This window comes from Thunnus albacares, chromosome 12, assembly GCF_914725855.1.
Source record: "Thunnus albacares chromosome 12, fThuAlb1.1, whole genome shotgun sequence".
NCBI lineage: Eukaryota > Metazoa > Chordata > Actinopteri > Scombriformes > Scombridae > Thunnus > Thunnus albacares.
In genome coordinates, this window is record NC_058117.1 from 13,281,233 (window position 1) to 13,305,879 (window position 24,647).

General features: G+C 39.8%; 3 protein-coding genes across 5 annotated transcripts; 2 read left to right on the forward strand and 1 right to left on the reverse strand.

Moving 5' to 3' along the window:
* Nucleotides 1-140: 140 nt before the first annotated feature.
* Nucleotides 141-6,249, reverse strand: LOC122993317 (calcium-binding mitochondrial carrier protein SCaMC-1-like). The gene is made up of 10 exons (XM_044367376.1): nt 5,635-6,249; nt 5,358-5,484; nt 5,137-5,224; nt 4,864-4,975; nt 3,634-3,792; nt 2,951-3,103; nt 2,754-2,861; nt 2,449-2,616; nt 2,118-2,268; nt 141-1,772 (listed from the first exon to the last, which is right to left on the reverse strand). Exons 1-10 carry the CDS (start codon nt 5,812-5,814, stop codon nt 1,591-1,593), a joined length of 1,428 nt encoding a protein of 475 aa, XP_044223311.1. The 5' UTR covers nt 5,815-6,249; the 3' UTR covers nt 141-1,590.
* Nucleotides 6,250-7,321: 1,072 nt separating this feature from the next.
* On the forward strand, nt 7,322-16,729 carry LOC122993318 (protein FAM102B-like). Of its 2 annotated transcripts, none has more exons than XM_044367379.1 (11): nt 7,322-7,837; nt 9,630-9,750; nt 10,000-10,029; nt 10,508-10,624; nt 11,077-11,123; nt 12,986-13,089; nt 13,439-13,513; nt 13,664-13,871; nt 14,485-14,621; nt 15,195-15,258; nt 15,514-16,729. In XM_044367379.1, the coding sequence occupies exons 1-11, from the start codon at nt 7,692-7,694 to the stop codon at nt 15,554-15,556; spliced, it is 1,092 nt and encodes a 363-aa protein (XP_044223314.1). In that variant the 5' UTR covers nt 7,322-7,691; the 3' UTR covers nt 15,557-16,729. The 2 variants fall into 2 exon arrangements, with proteins under 2 accessions (XP_044223314.1, XP_044223313.1); XM_044367378.1 differs by having other exon boundaries at nt 7,328-7,837; nt 13,439-13,534.
* A 480-nt stretch (nt 16,730-17,209) lies between these two features.
* prpf38b (pre-mRNA processing factor 38B) lies at nt 17,210-24,553 on the forward strand. Of its 2 annotated transcripts, XM_044368339.1 has the most exons (7): nt 17,210-17,639; nt 20,435-20,503; nt 20,706-20,857; nt 21,075-21,135; nt 21,692-21,709; nt 22,399-22,634; nt 23,116-24,553. In XM_044368339.1, exons 1-7 carry the CDS (start codon nt 17,430-17,432, stop codon nt 23,789-23,791), a joined length of 1,422 nt encoding a protein of 473 aa, XP_044224274.1. In that variant the 5' UTR covers nt 17,210-17,429; the 3' UTR covers nt 23,792-24,553. The 2 variants fall into 2 exon arrangements, with proteins under 2 accessions (XP_044224274.1, XP_044224275.1); XM_044368340.1 differs by lacking the exon at nt 21,692-21,709.
* The last annotated feature ends 94 nt before the right edge of the window (nt 24,554-24,647 follow it).

Below are 24,647 nucleotides of genomic sequence, written 5' to 3' on the forward strand. Positions count from 1 at the left end.
AAGACTGTTTGCAGTTTTCAATGAGGGGGAAGAACTAGAGGCAATTTAATTGAACTTTTCTTTGTAGAAAAAACATACCAGACACAAAATACCCAAAGTATTTTTATATATCTTAAAAAATGTCTAGAAGGGACCTTAAATACTTTTATAATCTGGTTGATTTATTCAACTGACACACACTAGTAAATCAAACTTCAATTCTGCAAAATGTCAATGTGTTTTGTATTTTAATTGACCACTAAGTGGAGCCATTAACACATCTCAAGAGCTGCTCAAACCAGTAATTCCAGCTCTGAAGGACTGAACTCAACACCTCTGAACCATTGCTCTCAAGTAAACCCTCCAACAAAGAGCATGTTAAGTTTTTCCACATGTTCAAGTTAACAACTCTTAAATTGACAAAAGTTTAAGTTTCTTAACATTCACATAGATGTAACTTATAACAATGATAAAAACCTGATTGTCCATGGTAGATAAAAGCAAAACATCTCCACCACCGGGCTGTGTGAAAGAACAAGTAACAAAATGTAAAATGTAACAGGATCCTGTTGTGTGTGTTTAGGGTGGGGGGTCTGGATGTGTTGAAATGAGAACTGGGACCATACAAAAACAAGTTACTTGCAGGTATTTCAGTCAGATGACAAGTTATTACTATTTTCTTAAAAATGTTATCTGGTTATGAAGTGGTATCCATCATTAAAACCCATAAATAATGATACCTGCAAACAGATAATATATATATATATATATATATACATAGTACATAAATACAGTATATATATATATAGTAAAAAAAACACACACAGCTGCTTATGTTACATATGGCTTGCACTGAGTGGCAGTAAGGCACATTTAAATGATTCTAAAATGAAACAGAGTGATTTTTCACATTGCACAAGACAAGTGTGTCTTCATATAGACAGTATTCCAGTGTTCACACATATTGATTTTTCAGGGCCAGTTATTTTTGGTGGACAGCTGGTGATAGAAGCGCTGTTTGTCCAAACATAGAGCTGATTTCACTGTAGGGCAGGTGTTCACAACTTTGAAAAGTGTTAAATTACCTCACAATTTAACTGGCATAGTGTTGTTGTTTTGTTTTTTTCTTTCAGGGTTTAACAAAGACCTTTACTGTGTCTCTGTGGGATAAGCTGTTAAGATATTTCCTTTGTTAACAAAAAGCACATGAGCAACAGTATGCTCCAATGAGCTACTTTTTTGAGTTTTAAGGAATAACTGTAGGATCAATTATATGACCCATTATGTTTTATGCTTTCTCACTTATATGTTTGTATTGTCTTTGTGTCAAGTATTCTTTGGGACAGTGTATAAATGTGGGGAGTGTGTTTTTTTTTACAGTAGGATGACAATTAAAGCATGCTTACCACAAGTGATTAATGTTTTAGCTACTGACAGACCACCCTTAGTGGGATACATACAGTTTTCCACCTGCTGAATTCCTGTGCAAGCTGGTGGAAGTCATGCCCTGTATGTTTGATGTATGTCTGTCTATTCTCTTGGAATCGTTTCAGGCAGAAAATGTCAAGTCTGACAAATACAGTACACGTTCTTTCTCATTGGCTTGTGGTATCATTTAGAAATTCCCAAGCCAGTCTTCATGTACTCGTAAACCACATAGCTAATGCTGACAGCAGGAATGACTTTCATGAAATTTGGCAGGATGCCCCGGTAGAGTCCAAAAAAACCGTCTTTGGCTACAATCCTCTTCATCAGAGAACTCATGGAGGGCTGGTCTGACGCATCTAGGGACGCTGAAGAGAAAAAGACAGTTATGGAGGAAACGTTGGATCTGAAAGCATGATTTTTATTTTAAATACCTAGGATGTTTTTTTAAATGTCAAACAAGGGTTTTATCTACATTTCTCTAGATAGTGTTCACTTGTTGAGGAGACAGTTTTGTATTTATGTAATTTTAATTTGTCTGTTTGTGTGGGCAATTTGTTGTCTATACATTACACCAGACAATATCTTGTTTACATAAAATATTGCGTACCTCCCAATAGACATAGCCAGTCATTAAAAATAATCATGCACTGTGTGATTATGTGCTGTGTGTGTTTTGTCATCACTATAACCACATGTCAGACTGAGTTTACCTTGTGCCTGCATCCGTGTGCGTACAAGTGCGAGTGGATAACTGGCCAGCTGTCCGCAGGTACTAGAGATGGTCCCACAGCCCAGCAACACCAGGACTCCCGGGTTAGCTGAGTCTTTGGGGTGGTACGACAACCACGTATTCTTCAGAGTCTGAGACACAGCAGAGAAGTGATGGGAGGATGGAAAGACTGGACTAATGTTCATTCGCATAGCACAAAAATCAGTTTCTCTGATTAAATTTAAAACAGTCCAACATTCATCAAGCGAGGTAATTAAACAAAGTGCACTTTATTGTGAAATATCACTGAGGGGGCAGCAAAGCCTGCATACCTCATAAACAGCGAGATCTATCCCGGCGTAGGGAATGATGCCCAGTAAGTTTGGAATGTAGCCTTTGTAGAAAGCCTTGACACCCTCCTTCTTCAGGATCGTTTTGGCACAATCAAACATTCCTGAATACTGGCCAGTTTTCCTCAGTGTCAGTCTTGTCTTCAAAACCTTAGAAAGGACCCAAAAAAAGCACAAAAGAAGAAAAACTGAGGCAGTGAACAGATTGTTTTGATTTGTGTGCTATCTTTAAGTTTTTGAGTCATCTTAAAATAATATGAGATGATGAAATAGGGGTGCAGTGGTACCTCCATTGGGTAGATGGCTGTCTGTGCTGTGGCCCCAGCCAGAGAGCCGGCCAGGAACCTCTTGTGTGTCTCAATCTTTTTGCCCTCTGATGATAACAACTTCTTATACTGCAACAGAAAATTCCAAATATTTGTACTGTGATAAGTACCATCATATTACTGTGTTAAATAAGCTTTTCAGAGGCACAATCCCTTACTTGCTCATATGACATGAATTTGATTGCTGTCTCAGGTGCGATCTTTAAAACATTGATTCCATTTCCCCTCCAGAGTGAAGTTATACCTCCCTCACGGATCATCTGCTTGAAGCCCCCTGCCAGGCTTATTTTGTTGCTCTTAGAGGAGTGAACCTGCAATTAAAAAAAATACATAATGTGACGGGCCTTCTTACTCTACCTGATTGTGTGCCTTACTTAACTCCCATTTTTTTCAGATACTGGGGGTCAGTTAGCAGGTGGAGTTGGGAGGTTTGCCTTGTACCTGCCCATCTGGGTTGGGCTTCCCAGAAGGCATAAAAGGACTGCCCTTCTGGAAGTCTCGCTCTCTCTCTCAGCCGAGTCTACTGCGGGGACCTCAGCCTTTTTCTTTTGTTTGGTTTGTTGCACCATCCAACACTCTTTACACCACATTTTCATTCATCCATACATTACAAACACTACTGATGTTTCTCCGACTTACACACCCCACCAGTTAGTTGGTATATTATTTCTTTGAGTTAAATAAATTACTTTTGACTGACATGTCTGTGTGTGGCCTCCCTTCTTGTTGCCAGCCTTGAGCCAGGTGGTAGCAATAAGCATATAATACATAACATTTCTTAAAAAGGAAAAAAGACATTTTATCATGGATATATTTGCTCATTTTCTGTCACACTATTCACCTGCATGAAGACTTTCATTCTGTCCAGAGGAGCAGTACCGGTGCGAGAGACAGCCCCCGCCACCGCACCTGCAGCAAGCTGCTTCCACCAGCCACCTGAGCTCTTCTCCTCTTCTGTGAATTCATCTGGGATGGCAAGACTGTCGCCTATGTCCAGCACCTGGTGAGCACATAAGCACATTTTCTCACATCACTTTCTATATGGACACTGATACATGTCTGTCAACACAATTGCTATTACTAGAGCAGTAAATATACATACTAAGTGGTCTGTTTATGGACATGATAAATACTCAAATACAATGCACAATGTGTGGGAGATACAGTGCATGTCATGTGTGACAAAAACTACTACTAGCCCACTAGAACTTCCTCTTTTGAGGTCTAGTGTCACTCTTTATGAAGCAACTGTTTTTAAACTTGCCAAAGTCCCAGCTGTACATGGTAGAGAGGGCCACCACATTTACAAAAATTTGAATGTAAGGTGTATGCCAAACAGCAAACAAATCAACAGGATGTGCAAAGAAAATGCCACACTATGAAGAAAATGCTAAAAAACCTTTTGAGCTATTTTAACAAACAATGACCTGAACCTCTTATCCTTTACTAAGAACTATTTGTGAAATCATAATCGCTGCTCTGACTGAGCCCTCGTCTTGCACGCTCTGGCTGTTTCAGATAAACATACCCAATGTTTTTCCAAAAGCATGACGGTATCCACTAGTGACAAACATGGTGCAGTGGTAATTTACAGTAATGAAACTGTGCAAGAAATCACAAGGGTTTATGGAGCTATTTATGTGTCCTGTGGTCATTAATCTTATAAATTTATGGTATTAGAATGCAGTTCTGTCTGGTTTTGTCACCTAAGATACCACAAATGTGCACTGCAGCTAAGACTTAGAAACATTTGGATGCATTGTCTATTAAGAGAGGTAATGTATTGCTCATGATGAAGCAAATATTTTATGCAGAAGTAACAAGCCAGTCAACAATGTCTTTCTTTGCAGTAAGAAGGAGTGGAGGAGAAAGCTAAGGGGAACAGAGTGTAGTGCTGTGACCTAATTATTTTAGACAGTCTGGTCTTTCAAAGCAGCTGCCAAAACTGCTGAGATAATCCTTAATATCTAAAACATGATGACTATAAAACACGTGACTTATTCTGCTGCAGTCGCCTCTGTGTGTATCCACAGAACGTGTTCGTGTCTGGTTGTATGTAAATGTCTCATACCGTGGAGTGTTTCCAGTGGCGTATGATCTCTTCCAGGTTATGAGCAGGGCACAACAGGAAGTGTTCTCTCCACTCGTTCCAGTCCACCATCATGGTGCCATCAATGTCCATACTAAGGAAAGACAGAAATATCTATTCATCATGACATATTATGTTGCATTACATTGTAATGAGCATATCTGTGACTCATAAACCTTCCAAATTACACACAAGCAATCACTTTGATCACATTATAAATACAAATGCTACAGTGGATAGAACTGGAGGTCAAACCTCTGTAAGATTTTCCGAGCATCCTCACTGCTGATATGCATGCCTAGCTCTGCAAGGGACTGCTGGATCTCTGAGGCATCAATGCGTCCTGACATAACATAAAATATTGACATTGACATACTGTATGCTGCAGTATAAACAGTGTATGTGGCTTTGTAAACATTCACTGGTATGTGTCATTATATGTAAACACTCATGTCAAGTATTTAAACAATACTTACCATCGTTATTCCTGTCCAGACTCTTAAATGTCAGCCTCAGTTTCTTCTCGTGCTCTTTCAGATATTTGGTGAACTCCCCGAAGTCGAGACTCCCATCTTTGTTTTGGTCACCAGACGACACAATTTTCTGCAGAGAAGAGATCAAATCTATTGTTTCCATTTGCCTTCTCAAGTAGTTTCAGAATGAATCACACAGCCCGGACAGGCAGACTTTCACACACACTAGAGAGGAATTTCATGCAAACGAGCAAGCCAGGACCTGGTTCCTGAGTTTTACCTGTGCATCACCCTGGCGGAAAATGCCCATCGCCTTGAGGCCCGCCCGCAATTCTGCTACATCCACCTTCCCATCTTTATTGGTATCGAGTCTCTCAAACAGGTCCTGATATGACCTCTCACTGCGGGCATCCCAGCACCGGGCATTTGATAGAAAAAGCGTCCGTAACGTCTGATACATTTTAGGCTTAATGTGGAAGCAGCGTCTGAACGAGTCGCCCTGCAGTCAGGATCTGATCTGTCTGTTAATCCATGTTAACTGTCATATTCATAAACCCCGATAAGATGCAAATATGCGCTCAAGTGTGCGATGAGGAAGACGGTATCCAGTTATCATATGTTGCAGACTGTGTCGTGCAAAGGAGTAGTCCGTAGTATTTCAGAGAAACTGCAGTGATCGAGGGCGGAGCTATAAATGCGGCGCAGCTATTCGATGTTTTCTACGGAAAAGCAGGAAAGACGGTAGAATAGAAAAGCGGTGAAATAAATAATCCGTGGATTAACCATATATATAGTCCGGCTTTTGCTACTAACGGCGAACATCATCATCTGTCATTTTACACCCATTCTGTGTGTAATATGATGGTGTGTTAAAGAGGAAATGTAATCTCTTCATCTAGACGGACGTGTCATTAAATACACACAGTGTTGTGTTTCCTATAGCGCAGCACCGCTGGTCGTCACCAGAGGGTAGTGTTTCATCACACACAAGATAAACAAATCAGTTTTACTGTTAAACTTGTATTACTGACGGTCAGATATGTTTTATCAGTTAAGTTTTGAGACCCTGGTGTTGATGAGCAAAAATATATTTAAGCCTCAAGATACAGTGGTGAAAGATACATTTATTTATTTACTTTTTCATTTTTATAGTACCTTGTACTTCGACTCAGCCACATTTCAGACAGAAATAAAATGTAACATGCTTTCATTCTTTACATTTCTCGTATCTGGCAGATGGAATTACTTCTCACTTTTCAGATTAAGATTTTACGTACAAAACACATGATGCATTATTATAGATTTATATATAAGAATAAGATATTCAGCATCATATGTGTGGATAGATAGATAGATAGATAGATAGATAGATAGATAGATAGATAGATAGATAGATAGATAGATAGATAGATTTACACAGAGAAAAAACAGAGAAACAAGCGTGCAGAGTTGACATCCTAACAACAAAAAATAAACAATAAATACAACCAACAAATGAAAAAAGTATCAGTACACATTGCAGCAATAAGTATAAAAAATGATTTAAAAAAAAAACAAAACAAGCTAAGATCTCCAGTTTAAAATTAAAATAGTCGAGAAGATAGAAGTAAAAACAAAGCTAGCAAAAAGTACTGATCCAGTTATTCAAGTACTGTTATTCAAGAGCGTTGAAGATGAAGATGAATCATGCCTTTAATGGGGTCTCTGAGAGTATTTAGAGACAAAAATTCTGAGTTTCAGCATCTGTTGTTAACTACTCCATGAGGATGGAGCAGTACATCTGAGAGCAGACTCAATATTAAACAAATAATAATAATATTTAAGTGATGTTACAGGGCTTTTTCAGTGTTGTCATGTGATGACAATGATGATAATTTTGCATGTGTCATCACATATTTACGTATGCTCCCTTCTATTTTCCCACTCCGCCTTCACACACATCCGTTGTGTTGACTAATGTCAGTTTATTGTTGCTAGTGTAAAAAAACAAAAAAAGAAACAGTCTCCTGTCAGTGGGCGTTTTGAATGAGTCCCAGCCGGACTGAGAACCCCAGTGTGTACAAGCATTACAACCACGTATTTCTCTTTTTCAAGGCAGCTGCAGCCAATCAAACCCTGGAATTTCTTCGCGTCATGAATTGTGTTTTTCAGTGGGTGGGAAGGAGGAGATTTGAACTTTGATTCCTTTCTGCTGCAGACGAGAGCAAAGCAGCAGCAAGTAGCAACAGCTGAGCGAACAGCAGTGAACAGTCACTGCGGAGAAAGTGTTCAGCTGTCTGTCAACTTTAACGCTCAGGACTTGTTGTATCTCCACTCAACCACGTTTCAGGACACACCATGTCCTTCATTCTTATGAAAAAGAAGAGATTCAAATTCAAAGTTGACTTCGTCTTGGAGGAACTGTCATCGGTTCCCTTCGTCAACGGAGTTTTATTCTGCAAAGTCAGGCTCGTAGATGGAGGTTTTGCCGTTGAGTCTTCTCGGTAAGAAGTTTTGCTATTTATAGAAGCAGCAGTTCACTGGTTGTTCAAACAAGCTAAAGTTAAATTAAAATGAAACTGGTTTTGAACAATTTTCCCTCTTAAGTTTCTTGAAGAAACACCTGTTAAGTATCTGTTATCTGTTGTGTAATACATGCTTAACGCTTGCTAACTATAACTTAATACCACAGTAGCTAGCTACAAGCTAACTAACGTTAAACGTTACCGTTAACAGTTAACGTTAGTAAGGTTCGAGTTATATTAACTCACCTATCCAACAGTTTGAAGACTTTCTGCTGTGCGCAAGGAGACACGTACTAACCCAGGAGGCTGTGCTTTAATGTGGTTTTTAAAGCTAGTGAAACTAACTTGCTCAATAAAATAGTTTTGTGTTTTTAGATGGAAATATTTCTTTTTGTTAACCGGTAACGTTAACGTTACAACAGTTTATCAGATCAGTTGCTAAGCAGCGCATACTGTACGTTAACTTAGATTTGGCTGGAGTCGATAGCTTTTATCATTCAACTGTTTTGTATTATTATTATTATTATTATTATTATTATTATTATTATTATTATTATTTGGAGATTGTTTAATAGAAAAGATACTTTGATGGTGATCGTCTCGGGTTGTCTCTCTCTTTCATTTTTGTGTGGTAACGTTGTATTTACAGTAACGTTATTTATGTAGCGTCATTTATTTGTCTTGTTTAATAACAACTTCGACAAACAAAACAGAATTTCCTTCCATTGCAAAGGAGCACAACAGGTTAATCCCCCCGGGTCAATGATTATAACTGCTTGCAGCACTTAAATGAGTCACTCTGGAAAAACGGACACAAGCGTCATGTCAACCGCTGGCCCTCATTAACGTTACTCACTGCCATGGTAACTGTCTGCCCCTAAAAACTATCATGTAAACACTGTATTCTTAAATTTACCCTGCTCCAACCACAGTCTTCTTCTTTACCTCATATACAAACATATTGACAGTCTTGTTCATGATGTATGGAGTGAATGAAAATGAAAAAAATCCTGAAAATATATGAATGTTATTTTCAGGAATAATGCATTAATGATATTAAAAATGGATATGTCAAGTAAAATATTAAACATTTCCATCCCTACCAACCCTACACCTCCTTATTGCTGCTGCCAGTGATCAACAGTTCATTTTCTTAATATAGCCCAAAATCACAAGACTGTCTTCAAACAGTTCCATATGCCAAGTACCGTGTCCTATCACATAAGTTATAGGTCAAAATCACAAATTCATCATTCTCATAATGTCAGAGATCGGACTGAATTGCTCACATTTAGGATCTGACAACAGATGAGTGAATACATGAATACATAACCTAATATAACTTTGTAGGATATAGCTCAAAGCCTAAAAGAACATCATAAGCTCATTTTACAGACTAAATTAAAGAATAGAAGTTGTTATATTCCTCTACATATTTGATTTAAATTTGAAATATGCCAAAGTTCAGCTTTCATTAGTCTTGATGGTTTGGGACACAACTTCCCCACATACTCTGTGGTTACAAGTCCAGGCGTAGATCTAGCATATTTCCGATTAAAATATGCTCTTTCAGCATCCATTATGCCTGTGTGTTTCAGTTTTTGTATGAGTTAGTCAGGGTGCAAATTCTACCAGCCACTCAATAGATTACCATTGTTTTTCAGCTGGTGAGTGAAGCAAACCTACCAGCCACTTGCATATTTTACCGGCATGTGGCTGGTGCTAATTTTATGCCCTGGACGTGTGTTTTCAAGTGTGCTTTTTCTCCCAGGGAGCCAGTCCAAGCCAACTGTGTGCACTGGAAGAAGAGATTCTCCTTCGTGTGCAAGATGAGTGCCAATGCTGGGACAGGTGTACTGGATCCTTGTGTTTGCCGGGTGTCTGTGCGCAAGGTACATGACTTTCTGTTTTGTTGACACTACAGAAATGACTCCAAGCCCTTGAGTGAAACTTGCATGTGCGAAGAAAATGTTTATGTACGCAAGATCAAAAGTACTGTTAATTTGTAACCACAGCGCAGCAGCCAAGTCACGTGTAGACAATGTCATACTGCTAGAAGTTTCAGAATTTTTAAATGAAAGTAGTGTGTTAAATAGTGATAAAACAGGGAAATGCAAACTCACTTTTTTGTGTCATTTTAGGAATTGAAAGGCGGAAAAACTTTTGCAAAGGTAATACTTCTCTTTTTTCTCTTCTGTAGACTGGAGTGTTGTAAACATAGAGGCTTAAGCACACAGGATCCATTAGAACAGTCTTATCACAAAATTTATATGATACCAGGGAAGTCAAGTGCCCGCAGAGGACTTTTTTGTTATGCAAGTCTGTTTACCAAGAATGTTTTTATTTCCAGTTTCCGGCTTTGGTTACTAATTGAAAAACTCATAAATCAGAACTCTCACTATGTTAATCAGTAACTATAATGATGAGTAAAAGAATTAGGTTATATGATTTCTCAAGTATTGAAAGTCTTATCTTGGACACATGTAGTGTGTTTCCTTAAACCTGATGCTGGGTTGGATTTCTTTAAGTGCAGATTGTGTCTGATATTGTCATAGGATGACATTTTATTTACAAACAGTAAAAGCAGATGTTTCACCATTTAAACTCACAAATGACTCACACTGGTTGATCTCTTACAATCCTGTGCAGCTGGGTTTTGCTGACTTAAACCTGTCTGAGTTTGCTGGGTCTGGCAGCACCACAAGGAGGTGCCTCCTAGAGGGATATGACACCAAGAACACCAGACAGGACAACTCAATTCTCAAGGTATGGTGGTAAAAATGCCTCAAGAGTCCATACCACACTGGTAATGTCTGAATATAGTCCAGTTATTATTTATTCTTAGCATAGCATAGATAAGCTTATAACCTATTCTTGCAAAATGGTCACTAGTTTTTGAGTTCACCAGCACAAGTAGACACTCTTCTATAAATTTCGATGTATTGTATGGATGGAAAAGTTGACTTCCCTGATAGTTGACTCAAGACATGTCTCAGCCTGTAATCTACAGTATAAACTGCCTGAGCCACGGGAATAATTCAAAATATGTAGATTCTTCCTCAGGCACAGACCTACAATCATGGTTCTCAAAATCTTATTGTAAACTTTACTTAACAGCAACCCTGTGATACCACATTACACAGGCCTTTTTCTGCTTAACAGCACCAGTTGTTTGTCAGCCTAAAACTGACATTAATATACTTCTGTCTCTGTTACAGGTTGTCATCACCACACAACTTATGTCTGGAGACCCCTGTTTTAAAACGTAAGTGCTTATCTTGACCTTATGCATCTGTAGATTCTTATTACTCATCCTTAAAATATGAATATGAATCCAGTGTGGAACTTGTAAAAAAAAAAAGGAAGTGTTGACTCGACTGTTATGTTTAACTTTATTCGACAAGAAAATGTTAAAGTCGTGGTTACAAAGGAAGTACATTCTTCACAAAAGTCAGCATCTAGCAAGCCATAACCACAGAGGACTGTTTTCGTCACATCCTGTCTTTCACCTATTTCAAACGCTCTGATGTTACCGACACCCCCCACGAGTTTAAAGTGTAATTTTGCTGCTGAGATCTTACCGCACTCTTATCTAACAGTTAAGATCTCCTCACCCAGGCATTAATCTGCCCAACCTCAGTCGTGAGCAACAGCAGATATCTGATCAGCTCAACCCAGAGATTGTTTAGTCAGGAAAGAGTTTTGTGTAGACCAGTTTATCAGGACATGATAAGTCCACTCCGCCATGTGCAAACAGTCACATTTCTTCACCTAACAAAAGTCTTTCTCCATATTCTGTCGTGTTCCAACTCCCTCTTAGTGTAATGTTGTTCACATGTTGCTGCCTAGGACATGTCTAGAGTGTGAACTCAAGGATAGTCTAGTCATTCATACCACTACCACACAGTGTTACTCATTGTGTGTGAAGCTCAGTGGAAAGATGATGTTCTTTTTTTTTTTTTTTTACTGTCTGTCTGTCACTCTTTGTCTGCTTCCCCGCCTGCATTTCTGTGTTTAAGTACTTCAGTAGAAAAGGAGTTTCCTGTGTTAATGTCCCCTGACCTGAATACTGCTAAAACTAATTGACATTCTGAATAAACGATTTACTTACTCACCAACAACTAATGCATACAAATGAATTTATGAATTTGAAAAAAGGGCTTTATTAGGGCTTTATAAAAAAATTGGCTTTTTTGTTTTACTTGCTGATGTGTTTAAATACCTGCCGTTTATCCATCACACTTTAAAGTATGTTTACATGTAAATTGTAAGTAAAATAATATTTCTAATGGTCAAATTTGCATGAATCTTTTTTATAATGAGTCTCTTGAGGAGCAAAGGTAAGAATCAGCTTGAACTTGATGACATGCTTCATCTCAAACAAAAGTGAAAGCCATCCTAGTACAACAGCAGATTTAGTCACACCAACTTTTTGACTAAGAAACAGAACAATATGATAATTGCAATATGCAACATATTCCATGTATTCAGCAGTGAAGGTATAGTAGTTACTACACAGGTCAATTAAACTCAATTTGCACACAAAATGAATGGAATTTAGTGTATGAGCACTTGAACAAACCAACACAGAGCATATCTCTACATACTAGCCAGCTTAACTACCAAACTCAGGGTGCAAAATGCACTTTTTTGTCCACCAGCCAAATGGCTAGTGAATGTTCAAATTTTACCAGTCACTTGGCTGGTGAGTGAAGCAAATCTACCAGCTAATTGCATATTTTACCAGCATTTGGCTGGTGGCTGCTGCTAATTTTGTGCCCTGTTTCAAACATATCTGAATAAGGTTTTTACATAATATAAAATACAACATCTAAAAATTCTTTGGTTGTTTTTTGTTCATAGAAATATTTGACAGTCCTAGGGTTATATCATGTATTGCTGTCTGTCTCCATTTATTTTTGCATCTTACCTCTAGAAGTCTCCAAAGTCCGAAAAGTTCAATCCCACACGTAGGAGCTTTAATGTGTTTATTATGTTCATATTTTGTTTGTGTATAAACAAACTCACCGTCGATAAAGTAATTGAAGGAGCTCTTCTCCAAAAATGTGACACTTCAGGCACCACCCTGCTTTCAAGTAAATGCAATGCTTCCTGTTTTCTCTGTAGTCCCCCATCTACAGCCATGACTCTGGGAATCCCACAGGCTGAAGCAGAGTGTCTCCTTGAGGAGAGGAAGGGAGGGGATAAGCACATATCCCATTCAATCACTGGTATGTACAAACAGACTCTGAGGCTCAAACGATTTTAATTCTTCAGTTCTTGAGAAAAGCAAACATTTGGTGGTAGACAGTATTTTTCAACAAGGTTTTACAAAGAACCATCCATCATGAAGAAGCATCTTTATTCAATAACAAGTAACAATTTCAAAATCCTAAGAATAAAAAGCATCATTAAAAAACTAAAAGTGAATTTTCTATGGTGTTACATCAAAGAACCATCAATGCCTCTAAGTAGTAGCTTTAGTTATGAGTACATTTTGTTCTTGTAAATGTTCATAAAAACTTTTAATGTTTTGCAGATTGTTTTGCTGAGTTGGTTACACTTTTTTTTTTCATTTAGCAACTCCAGGAAATTCGGTATCAGTCCCAGAGGATCTGGTAGCATACAGTCACTCCAGAACACCCAGCTATGCAAGTCAGTTGTCAAAAATCTCAGGTATCAAACACAGAGACACATTTTTATTCCCTTTGAACATAACTTTGAACATTAAACATAACCACCACACCAGTTACACAAATCAGAAATATAACTGTTAATATATATTTTTGTCCTCCTGTCCTGCAGGTTACAGCTCGAATCACTCCAGTTTAACAGATCTGAGCCATCGGAGGAGCGAATCAGGAGGTTCTGCCTCCACAGGCATCGGCAGCATCCTGGAGCCCAGTGAGCAGCAGGTAGAGAGAGGAGAGAAGGAAAGCAGGTCCACTCCCCCAGTCTCTGCAACCTTCCAACATGCACCTGAACAGCCCTCTACACCTGCCAAGTTACCAAGGTAATACACATAGTCACCTGGGTAAACTAGTAGCAGTTTTAGCCCTGTCTGCCTCTTCTCAAACTATTAATCTCTCCTTTATCTCTCCTTTAATGAGAAATTTTAAATATTTAATAAAAAATAACACTTTTGATCCACCATGTGCCTGAGTGACAAAGGTTGAAATGAAAACAGTACATAACATGACAGATGAGTAACGTGCACATGCACGTTACTCATCTGTTATGGATAAGCTGTGGGTGTTGCAGCTAAACTCTATGAGAAGTACAACAGGAACTAAAGCAAATGGTTTGGGATCATCAGTTTGTATAAACTTGCAACATGTATGTAATATTAAATAATTAGACTATTAATTGGTAATTCTTTATTTGTTTGTCTCTTTATTTGAAACATTGCAATAAAGCTTAAAGCAAATAAAGACAGTGAACTCTTTTTCACATCTTTTCTATGCTGTTTTTAACCATTGGAAAGTCTATAAAGACCTTGTTATAAATAAACCTACGACTCAGACTGAGATGTTTCACTGATTTACAACTGTGATTATGTTATCATGTGTCTTATCCTTTGAAGCATATTTTTTTAATATTCCACTTCATTTCTGTTTCTTTATTAGACATCCAGTTAAGCAGAACTCAATGGAGAATCAGTTGAAGAGAGTAGACGCCACCAGGGTAGATGCTGACGACATAATAGAGAAAATCCTGCAGAGCCAGGATTTCAGCCGTGACTTCTTGGACTCCAGTGCAGAGGGTGTGTACACCTAATCCGTAACTTAGTGGACTTATGAGGGTTGGTTTGGAAAGTTGCCTACCATCCCGCTGATGGGATCAAGTTACATTGAGGTGTTGCAATACAACTAAGCAATGTCTCAATGCACTCCCTTCAAATGATATGTTAAATGTTTATAAGGGCAAATCATAAATTAGACGTCAACATCTTGTACCAGACATGAATCTAATCTAAATGTTTCATTCAGAGGTGAGGCTGATATCATTTCTATGACTAACACAAAGACAGTGACGGATAAACTCAGCACACAGTGCTCACTGCCACAAATCCCCACCCTTAATCTAAAAGACGTTATGTAGACGACTGTTGTTTATTGTGTTTTGAAATGGAAACTCTCTTGCATCATTGAGACTGATGTTGTATACACGTGTGGTAGGGCACCCTTATATATCAACTACTTCCACAGATGCTCACCCGCTTCTCTGTAAAGTCCTCCAATCAATTATCATTTATTATTAGAGTGAGCCATTTTCAAAGTCTGACTGTGCACATTGATTGACAGTTTACATATTTCTAATGTGTCTATTTCCACAGAGGAGGGCCTGAGCTTGTTTGTAGGTCCTGGTGGGAGTACAGCCTTGGGGAGCCAGCACACAAGGTGGGTGTGATTACGTAACTGTGTACTGTGAGTGCCACACACCAGGCATTTACTACAAATATATATTCATTACAAATATGCTTAATTGGGATTCTAATAAGGAGTCTTTGTATTAACCCAATGACTTGTCATCATGTTGTTTATTTGTACTGCATAAAAATCATGTTAAGATAAACATCAAAATATGCACCACAGCCGGATCAGATAACCACCATCATTTCCTGCCATATAACACATTGTGGTATTCTCTTTCAGGGTTGCAGCTGGAGCCTTTGAGCAGGTGGTGATCAAGCGCTAGGCTTTGGGAAGCATGTGCCTGTCATAAAGGGTGCCGTATTACATTGATGCAGAGGACACAAGACAGAGCAGCGGAGCAGAGGCGGCATCAGAAAACTGCTCCCCTCCTCACTCTGGGAGATTTCATTCCTCTTATGCAATCCCACTGCATACTACCTACAGCATCTGTAGACCAGGAGAGCCCTCTAGTGTTCAAGAAGTGGACTTAAAGGCTGCATTGTCGGAACATTTTGGTGACTGAAATTATACTGACATTTCTGTTTGTCATGTGTTCTAAGAAAACTGTAAGACAAGGGATTGGTGCTGTAAATCGACCATATTCCTCTGTTCACCCCTCCCTGTAGTATTTGTGTGGATGTGTGTCTTATGTTTTTTGTTATTTAAAAAAGTATGTGAAAGTCTTCAACATGTTTTTTTTTCTGGTACAGTTGCATTTTGTTTAACTGTTTTACTGGTACCAGAAGTGTAAGTGGGTGGTGATAAAGGATGTAAAAGTGTTTCTCTTAAACTGACTGAGCATAGAAGAGAAGAAGTCACAAGTTGTCTGTCCTCTTCAAAACTGCTAATTAATATGAATGTCACTCAAGACTCTGTGAGCAGGATGTTATGTAAGGGGAAAATCTCAGACCGCCACAAATAAGTGGTTGGAGGGGGGACTGTGTCTGTCCCCTGCAGTCCCATGTATTTACTTAGAAGAACAGAAACTTGTCACTGTGGAACTGCAGGTTCCGTCCTCTTAGCTACTATCACAAGTCCGCCTTCACTGATAATCACCTCCTCACCTGGTTGTGAGGGAGGTTGACTGTATTGAAAATATAACACTAACACCATTAAGTTCCTTTGGTATGATATCTAGTTGTGTGACTGTGTGTGCATGTATGATTGTTGTCTGTTGAGTGAGAGTAATGAATTTATTTTTAACAAGACTTTGCCAATGTGCAAAACTCAGTAAAATGTATATTTGATGCCATTTGTGAAGTCATATCCATAGAATGTAAACTTAGGTTAATGTGTTGACAAAATACATTTTATACCCACTTGGAAGCTGTTATTTAGTGCAAGTCAACAGTGTAAAGGCTATAGTGTTTTTAAGATTCCTGTGTTGTCTTTAAAATGTTGAAAGTTTATCTTGTATTTAAGGCCAAATCTGTAAATTAAAAAAATGTGCACTCTGTATAACTCCTGATAACTTTTTGTGGTGTGTTTCACTAGTTCTTTTGTAAAAGGTGTGAGGAAGATAATTCTACACAGAATTAAATAACAGGAAATTTGAAAGACAAAGTGGCAATAAAACTATTTTTATCTTTTATGTCAGGATCAAATCATTAAAAAATGGCAACTGAAAGAGGAAATTGGACATTGAACTGATAAATTGATATTGCGGAATGGTAATTTAGGCACCCCACGGAGAGTTTTAAAACAGCATTTCCGGTTTAAGCAGAAGCAATATTTCAAATAAGCGTCAGCTGAGTACATTGCCATGAGAAACAAAAAGAAAATAACGTAAATGTGTGCGTTTTGAAATGCATCAAAATGTAACTGTAGGATAATTACACGTTATCTGTAAACATGCCTCAGATATTCTGTCCGTGCAGTCAGATACAATTAATAACACTTACATATGCTTTTATTTTGAAAAAGAAACGTTGCCGTATCTACTGCGCCACTGACGTTACACTTCCGGTTCCACCTCGCAACAGCACTTTAGCTACAACGACGGCGGGAAGTTGTTATCATCAATTTAACCACAAATCAGCAACAACTTAACGGACGAAATTGTTAACGATCGACAGCTGACTATCTAAGACTGATGGACCTGTAAACGGAAACACGCTAACTGTTCACTGCGCTCAGCGACGTTGGATCCAGCTATCATGGCTAACGTCGGGAACCAGCTACCAACACAGGCCGTTAGCAAGCCTGCAGCAGGGAAACATGGAAATGTACTGCCCCTGTGGGGCAACGAAAAGACTATGAACCTCAACCCAATGATTCTCACCAATGTGCTGTCCTCGCCGTATTTCAAAGTTCAGCTTTATGAACTAAAGACCTACCACGAAGTTGTGGACGAAATCTATTTCAAGGTAACGTTAGCAAATGCTAATCCGCATGCTAGTTAGATAACCACTGCTCAGTCAACCTAGCGGTAGCTACTGTGTTAGCAACGTGCTGCGGCCGTCGAATAACAAGACAAAGTGTACTGTTTATTTAAGTGTAATATAACAGCGCACATTTCTTTACAGTGCAGTTTTATTAATAAAATGTGAACCAGTCAGCTTGTAAAGTAAGCTAACCTTAAAGCTGTAATGTTTAATGACCAGTCTTGGGAGTTTTCTCTGTTTCCAAGCTTTAATAGGAGCCATGTTGGGGACATGCATTCATTGCTGCTGCCGTTTACACTACAGCTGTTGTCGCGCCCGCAGACTATTCTTGAGTCTCTAATCACTGCGCAGCGTTAATTAGTCACTATTATTTACTAGATTTTCTACATCACATCTTTTTTAACACCTTCCCTCTTTTGAGTAACTAAAGATGCATTTGGGAAAATAAATTTAGACAATGTAAAACAAAGCAAATACTAAACTAATAAACTCTTCTGTAACAGGCTATGAAACAGAACTGAACAATAATAGACTTTTCATTGTAAACATTTTAAACTGTGTCAGTGCTAACGGAGTGACTTCTTTTTCTTAATCAAAACAATAACATTAACCCAAACTGAAGTTTCAGGACAGACTGTCAGTTGCCCATGTAGATGCTGAGGATTATTCTGCCTCATTAGCAATCTATGCACAAACTTCAAAGTCTTTCAAGAGAGATGGCTGTTTAAACACTCTGCCTCTTGATGCGGTGACAGCAGGTGGTGTCTGTGGTGTCCTTTTGTCTTATTGTTGATGTCCGCTGTCCATTTCTGCCTTGTTTATCACGTCTGTTTCCTCTCCCTCCTCAAGCTCAGAGGAAGTGGTGAGGTCAGTAGACACAGGTGCTGAATGAGTTAGGATCTTGAGGTGTTGCATTTGTGCAGAACAGTGGCAGTTGTAGTCCATCCTTTCTGGGTGTCAAGTTTGACAGCAACAGAGTCACCTGGCTTGAGCAGAGGAAACGGGCAGCTAGAGTGACGTCTATCGCAGTGGTGGTTTTAGGAAGCCTTGGCTCTGGAGTCTGCTGCTTTCACCAGGGTAATGTCTGACCACTGCAGAATAAGCTTTTCTTCAAGTGGGGGAATGGGAGTCTGTATCTGACGGCGTAGCATCAATTGGGCTGAACTATAACCTGTTGCCTGGTTGGGTGTAGCTCTGTAGCTGAGAAGGGCAAGTGAGGGATCCTTCTGTTTTTAAAAAGTGTTGCATTGCACCATTTGACTGGGGGAAATGTGGGCTCGTTATATGGTGAAAGTCGTAAGCCTTTACAAAGTGCTGAAACTGACGCCTTCAGAATTGTGATATATCATGTGACCATGATAGTGGGGCAGCCCTATCTTGCAAAGATGGTGCTGAGGCAAGACGTCATTGTGCTTGTCCTATCTGGTAAGAAGGCGAGCTCAATATAACTGGAGAAGTAATCGGTTACCACAAGGTAATTTCTTTAGTCCACTTCATAGATATCAGCAGCCGGGGTCTATCTGGCAAAAGAGTAGTCACCAGCAGCTCTCTGTTTTGAGCAGGTTTTGTCAGTTGGCAATGTTTGCAGTGTTTGATCCACTTTTGCAGTGCTTTGCCAATGCCTGGCCACCAGACGCTCTGTTTGGCTCTCTTGCAACACTTCATTATGTCCATGTGACCATCGTGCAATCGTTCCACTATCTCTGACCTCAGGCGTTTGGGAATGACAATTCTGTCACCGTAGAGAAGCAAGTTAAGGCATATTATGAGAGAATCTTTCACTGTACAGTACATCTTAATCTAGCACTTTGGATGCATAATTTGGCCAGGCCTTACTCTCAAAATGCATCACTATCTGTAGCTCCGGGTCGTCCTTTGTGTGCTTTTTAACCTCATCCAAACGTGAACTTGACATCGGTCATGCTGCCTGTGTGGCTTTCTCCAGGACCAGCATGTCGTCTGACAGTTCAATTTTCTCCAGATGTAGCGCTGCAGAAGGGAGTCTTGAGAGTGTGTCAGCCACTACAAGCAGTTTGCCAGGGACATACTCAGCTTTTGCATTGAATTTCATCATTCTCAGGAGTAGCCGTTGACAACGAAGCAGCACTGCATCAGTGTCCTTAACTTTTCACATGCCCACACCACAGACAAACTCTCCTTTTCAATCTGTATTTTGTCTCGGTATCTGTCAGAGTGCGAGATCAGTAGACAGCCGGCCGTAGTTGTCCATTGTGGTCCTGAAGGAGAAAACACCTCCCAACCCATAGCATTACATTTACGATTATTGGTTTGCTGACATCATAAAGTGGTGTGATACCAGCCACAGCATATTGGAGTCCTGCACACTGCTGTTCTTGTGCCTGCTCACACTGCCTGCAGACTACTTTTGAGTCTCTAATCATTGAGCAGCGTTAACTAGTCCCTATTATTCACTAGATTCATTACATTAGAAAAGTAAATAAGGTGGATTAGTTATAATCATAGAGCATGTTAACGTAAAGTTTGGTGTACTCTGAAATAGCTGTAGTGTCATTCATGTGTTAGTTTAAAATGCTTACATTAGATCATATTTTTAAGAACGCTTAGGACAGTTCAGCCCTCTTATGGATACAAATAAACTTGTGTTATTATCTGCTCTGGACAGCGTGAAGCCTCTTATGTAAGTTATCAGGGAGATGGACAGGATCTCTCTGAGTATAATGGCAGCTTAGATCGGGTCTTTGCAGACAGGTGTGTGTATATAAACTTTTTTAACATTGTTCTCTCATTGCATGCAGGTGACTCATGTTGAGCCTTGGGAAAAGGGAAGCAGAAAGACCGCAGGCCAGACTGGAATGTGCGGAGGGGTAAGTGAGAAGTACGTGCTTTTTGTATTCCCCATCTTTTCCCCCCTCTCCATCTCCCTTAACAGTCTGTGGAAAACACTGGATATGACTTACAAGCAGGGCTTGACTTTTTATACTTCAGAGTCTTTGTGCCTGTATGAATAGGATAGCTGTGAATAATATGCAATGATTTGCTCAATAAATATATTTTCATCCTTGCTAGGTACGTGGAGTTGGGACTGGTGGAATCGTGTCAACGGCTTTCTGTCTTCTATACAAACTGTTTACTCTCAAGCTGACTCGCAAACAGCTGATGGGTCTGATCACTCACACAGACTCTCCCTACATCAGAGCACTTGGCTTCATGTACATACGGTATGAATCAGTGTGTGGAATTGTCAAAAATATTGCGAGTGCATTGCTGATAAAGATATGACAACTTGCTTGTTGAATTACATGCCTGTTTCAGAAAAATGTTTTGTTCTTAAAGCAGCAAATATATAATATAAATGATAGTTCTCCATAAAATCAGTGATTTGATATCGTCTGTGTGTGATGCTCATATTGTGGTCTCTGTCTTGTTTTGGTTCAGATACACTCAGCCTCCAGCAGATTTAATAGAATGGTATGACGGCTTCCTGGATGATGAGGAGGTATGTCACTCCGGGTAATAATTTAATGTTTCTTTCTCTCCATTAAATACACAGTCACACAACACACACTAAAAGCTGTCTGTCCCCCCTCCCTCCCTCCCTCACCCTGTGATGCTCATGGCTGATTTTTCACCTTTGCCTTCATTTGGCTTAATTGTCCCCCGGTTTTGTCCTCTAAACCCGAGTAGCTAGGTTACTAACTTGCTCACTTGCTGTGCTGCTGATTTTTATCAGGGTAAGTACCATATATGACGCTGAGTTAATCTTTTAGTCGAATGTTATATTAAGGCATGCCCTCTGTTTTTGACAAGATTTTAACAGGACTTGTTGCACAAAACTAAATTTGCTATAAATGGCAATTGGAGCATCCACACAGATACCTACACACACACAAACATACACACACACATAAATATTGCATTAATCTATTGCTATTACAATATGATTTGATTCCAGGTGTGCAACCAGGCCTCCTTTTGATGTTCTGTTTCATTATATTTGAATTGATCATATATAATCGTACCCAACTGGTTAATTCCCCTGTTTTTTTCTTTAGATGCCCATTGTGCAGCAGGTGAATTGGATATTGTATCTCAGCACTGTTGGTTTGCGTGTGTGAGTGCAAAGCGGCTGTTCTCTACACTCTAAAGTTGACAACTATTCAACTGGTGTGCACTTACCTACCAGCTCCAATCTGTGTTTACACTGTGGGCGATTTTTATCCTCATATGGTCTCTTAAGAGTTCATTACGCTGAAAGGAGAGTGAAGAGGAAGCCAAGGCTTCTCTCTCTTTGTCCCTTTAGCGTAATGAGGATTTCTCTCAGTGTTCTCAGATACTCCTCTCCCTTCCCTTCAACTCTGGTCTGTAAAGGGCGGATGCAATATTTTTTTTAAAGAAGCTCTTTTAAACTGATGATGTGCAGGAAAGAGGAAAGGATCTTACAAATATAATAACCCTTGTTTCATTATAAAAGCTCACTTTGTAAATACAGACGCCATGAACTGCTAGACAGTTTAGATGAGGAAAACATTTTGTGATATTTATACTTTTGTTTCCTCTATTTTGAATTAAAAGTAAAGCCAGGCACATTTGATTGATATGAGAGATTAAGCTAGATGAACAGAGGTGAAGGTTCAGTACTTGGTCATCACAAATTGCTTTTTGATTTGAGGCAAGATTGAAAAAGCAACCAGATTTACCCGTGTCTTGCCTGTGTGTGCTAATTGAGTTTCTGTGGCTCTTTCCCACTGTTTGATTCCAGGAGCTCGACGTGAAAGCAGGAGGTGGCTGTGTGATGACCATCGGAGAGATGCTGCGCTCCTTCTTGACCAAACTGGAGTGGTTCTCCACATTGTTCCCCCGTATCCCAGTGCCTGTGCAGAAGATTATTGACCAGCAGATGAAGGCTAGGCCTCGTAAGGTCGCTCAGAAGGAAACGCAGGAAGAAGAGGCTGAATACACAGAGACTGCAAAGCAAGGGGAACGCCGCCGCTCCAGGTAACGCATTAAATAATTTAAACTTTTTTTGTGTGTTAACTTTTTCCTTAGACAAGCTTCCCTGGCCCCATCGATGTCTTTGCTTGAACAAATAAAAAAATTCAGTTCACTTTTCTGAGACACATGTATTATTTATACATAAAATTGTCTGTTTCCAGCTCTGCTCACGAAAGTTATTATTGGCTTTAAAACCTATACACACCCATGCTGCACCCACACAGGTTTGGTTAGTTGTTCTGCATGTTAACACCTTTTCTTAGAACTCTATATTATGAGCAAAGGCCAGTTAAATGACCTCAACAATTTCTCAGCATAGCTCAGTCCGACTTCAGCCAGAGGTCTTCTCATGAAGGAGTAACTGACACGCTCATAAGTGTGACGATGCAGCCTCTTAAAATAAGATTTGATTTGAGTGTCAGTTGTCAGTTTGGTTTGGTTTCATTGTCCAAGTTGTTAAAACTAATGGTACTGTTCTTGCCAGGACCCCCAGACGGACACCGAGCCCCAGACGGTCTCCTAAACGGTCAAGGAGCAGGAGCCACCATCGTGAGCGAGAACGCCACGGCCCCAGCTTCGACCGTGAGCTGGAGAGGGAGCGCGACCGGCAGAGGAAGGAGAGGGAGGGCAGGGACCGAGATAGGGACAGAGGGGACAGAGGAGACAGGGAGAGGCGACGATCCCGAAGCACAGACAGAAACCAAGACAGACGAGAACGTAGAAGAAGTCGCAGCAGCAGCCGGGACCGAAGGAACGAACGTAGAGACAAGGAGAGGGACGGAGGGGATGACAGGAGCAAGAGGAAGGACAGGGATCACCACAAAGATCGAGGGACTGAGAGGGAGCGGTCCAGGGATAAAAAGAACAGGGGAGAGACTGACGACAGGAGGCATAAAGACGACAGGGAGAGGCACAGAGAAGAGAGGAAGGCGAAAAGGTCGAGCCGGAGTCGAAGCAGGGAGAGGAGACACAAAAGCGGGGTAGAGGAGAAGAGCAGGAAACGAGAGCGCAGCCACAGCAGAGAGAGGGACAGGGATAGAGACGGAGAGCAGCGTTCTCACAAACGTAGTCGTAGCAAAGACAGGAGCCATCATCAGCGAGAGTCCAGTAATGACCATAGTAAACATAGTGAACGCAGAAGGAGTCAGAGCACTGAGTAAACGTCACCTTGGAGCAATATTACTTCTACTCCTGTGTTTTTTTCTTCCTTTTTTTTTTCTACCCAGTTGTCTAGTCTGTCGTTTGTGCTACAGAGAAGGAACGTTAGCACATCGGACATCTGGAATCGTTGTCTTTGGCCGATGTAATGTTGCTTTACGTTTATGTTTTCCTGCCTTTTTCACTCCCCAGTAAATCATTGTTAGTCTTCACTTGAAATTCGAAAAGTGGAAAAAAAAATGGCATTTTAATTTTCTATGGTTCATTTCTTTTGCCCCCGAAAGATGTGGGTTTGTATATAATGTTTCGGAGGCTGTCTACACATAAGTGGTCTGAGTTGCATTCATTGCTGGGTCGGGCGCAGTCAAGCGTAGCTCAACACTGATTCGTTTTCATAACATTTTTGTAATCTACAGAGAAGAACTGTTATGTTCAGGCTGTTCAAAAGCCAATACAAACCTTTTTTAAAATTTGACTAATCTTACAGTTTTACATTTTTAAGCTATATTCTGATTAGACACGCTCTAAGGGTCAGAATTTAACGGTTGACGTTCAAATTTGAGCACAGCTGCGATTTATGGCTCAAACCGGCGCAAAGCAATTCTGTCCACAACCGTGTGTAGACAGCCTGAGAATGTTTTAATCCCCTAAAGGGCAGTCTGCAAAGGGTAATTTTTACTACACACACTGAGCCCTGCTTGTGCTGTGTTTGGGTTATTGCTCTGTTGCATTTTGTTTTCTAATAAAAACACTTTTACGAACAATGTGCTTTGTTCTTGATTTGAGAGAAATGTGCATGCAAGTGTCATACAACTATAGAAAAAGAAAAATAGCAGTTTCATGGAAACACAAAGGCTG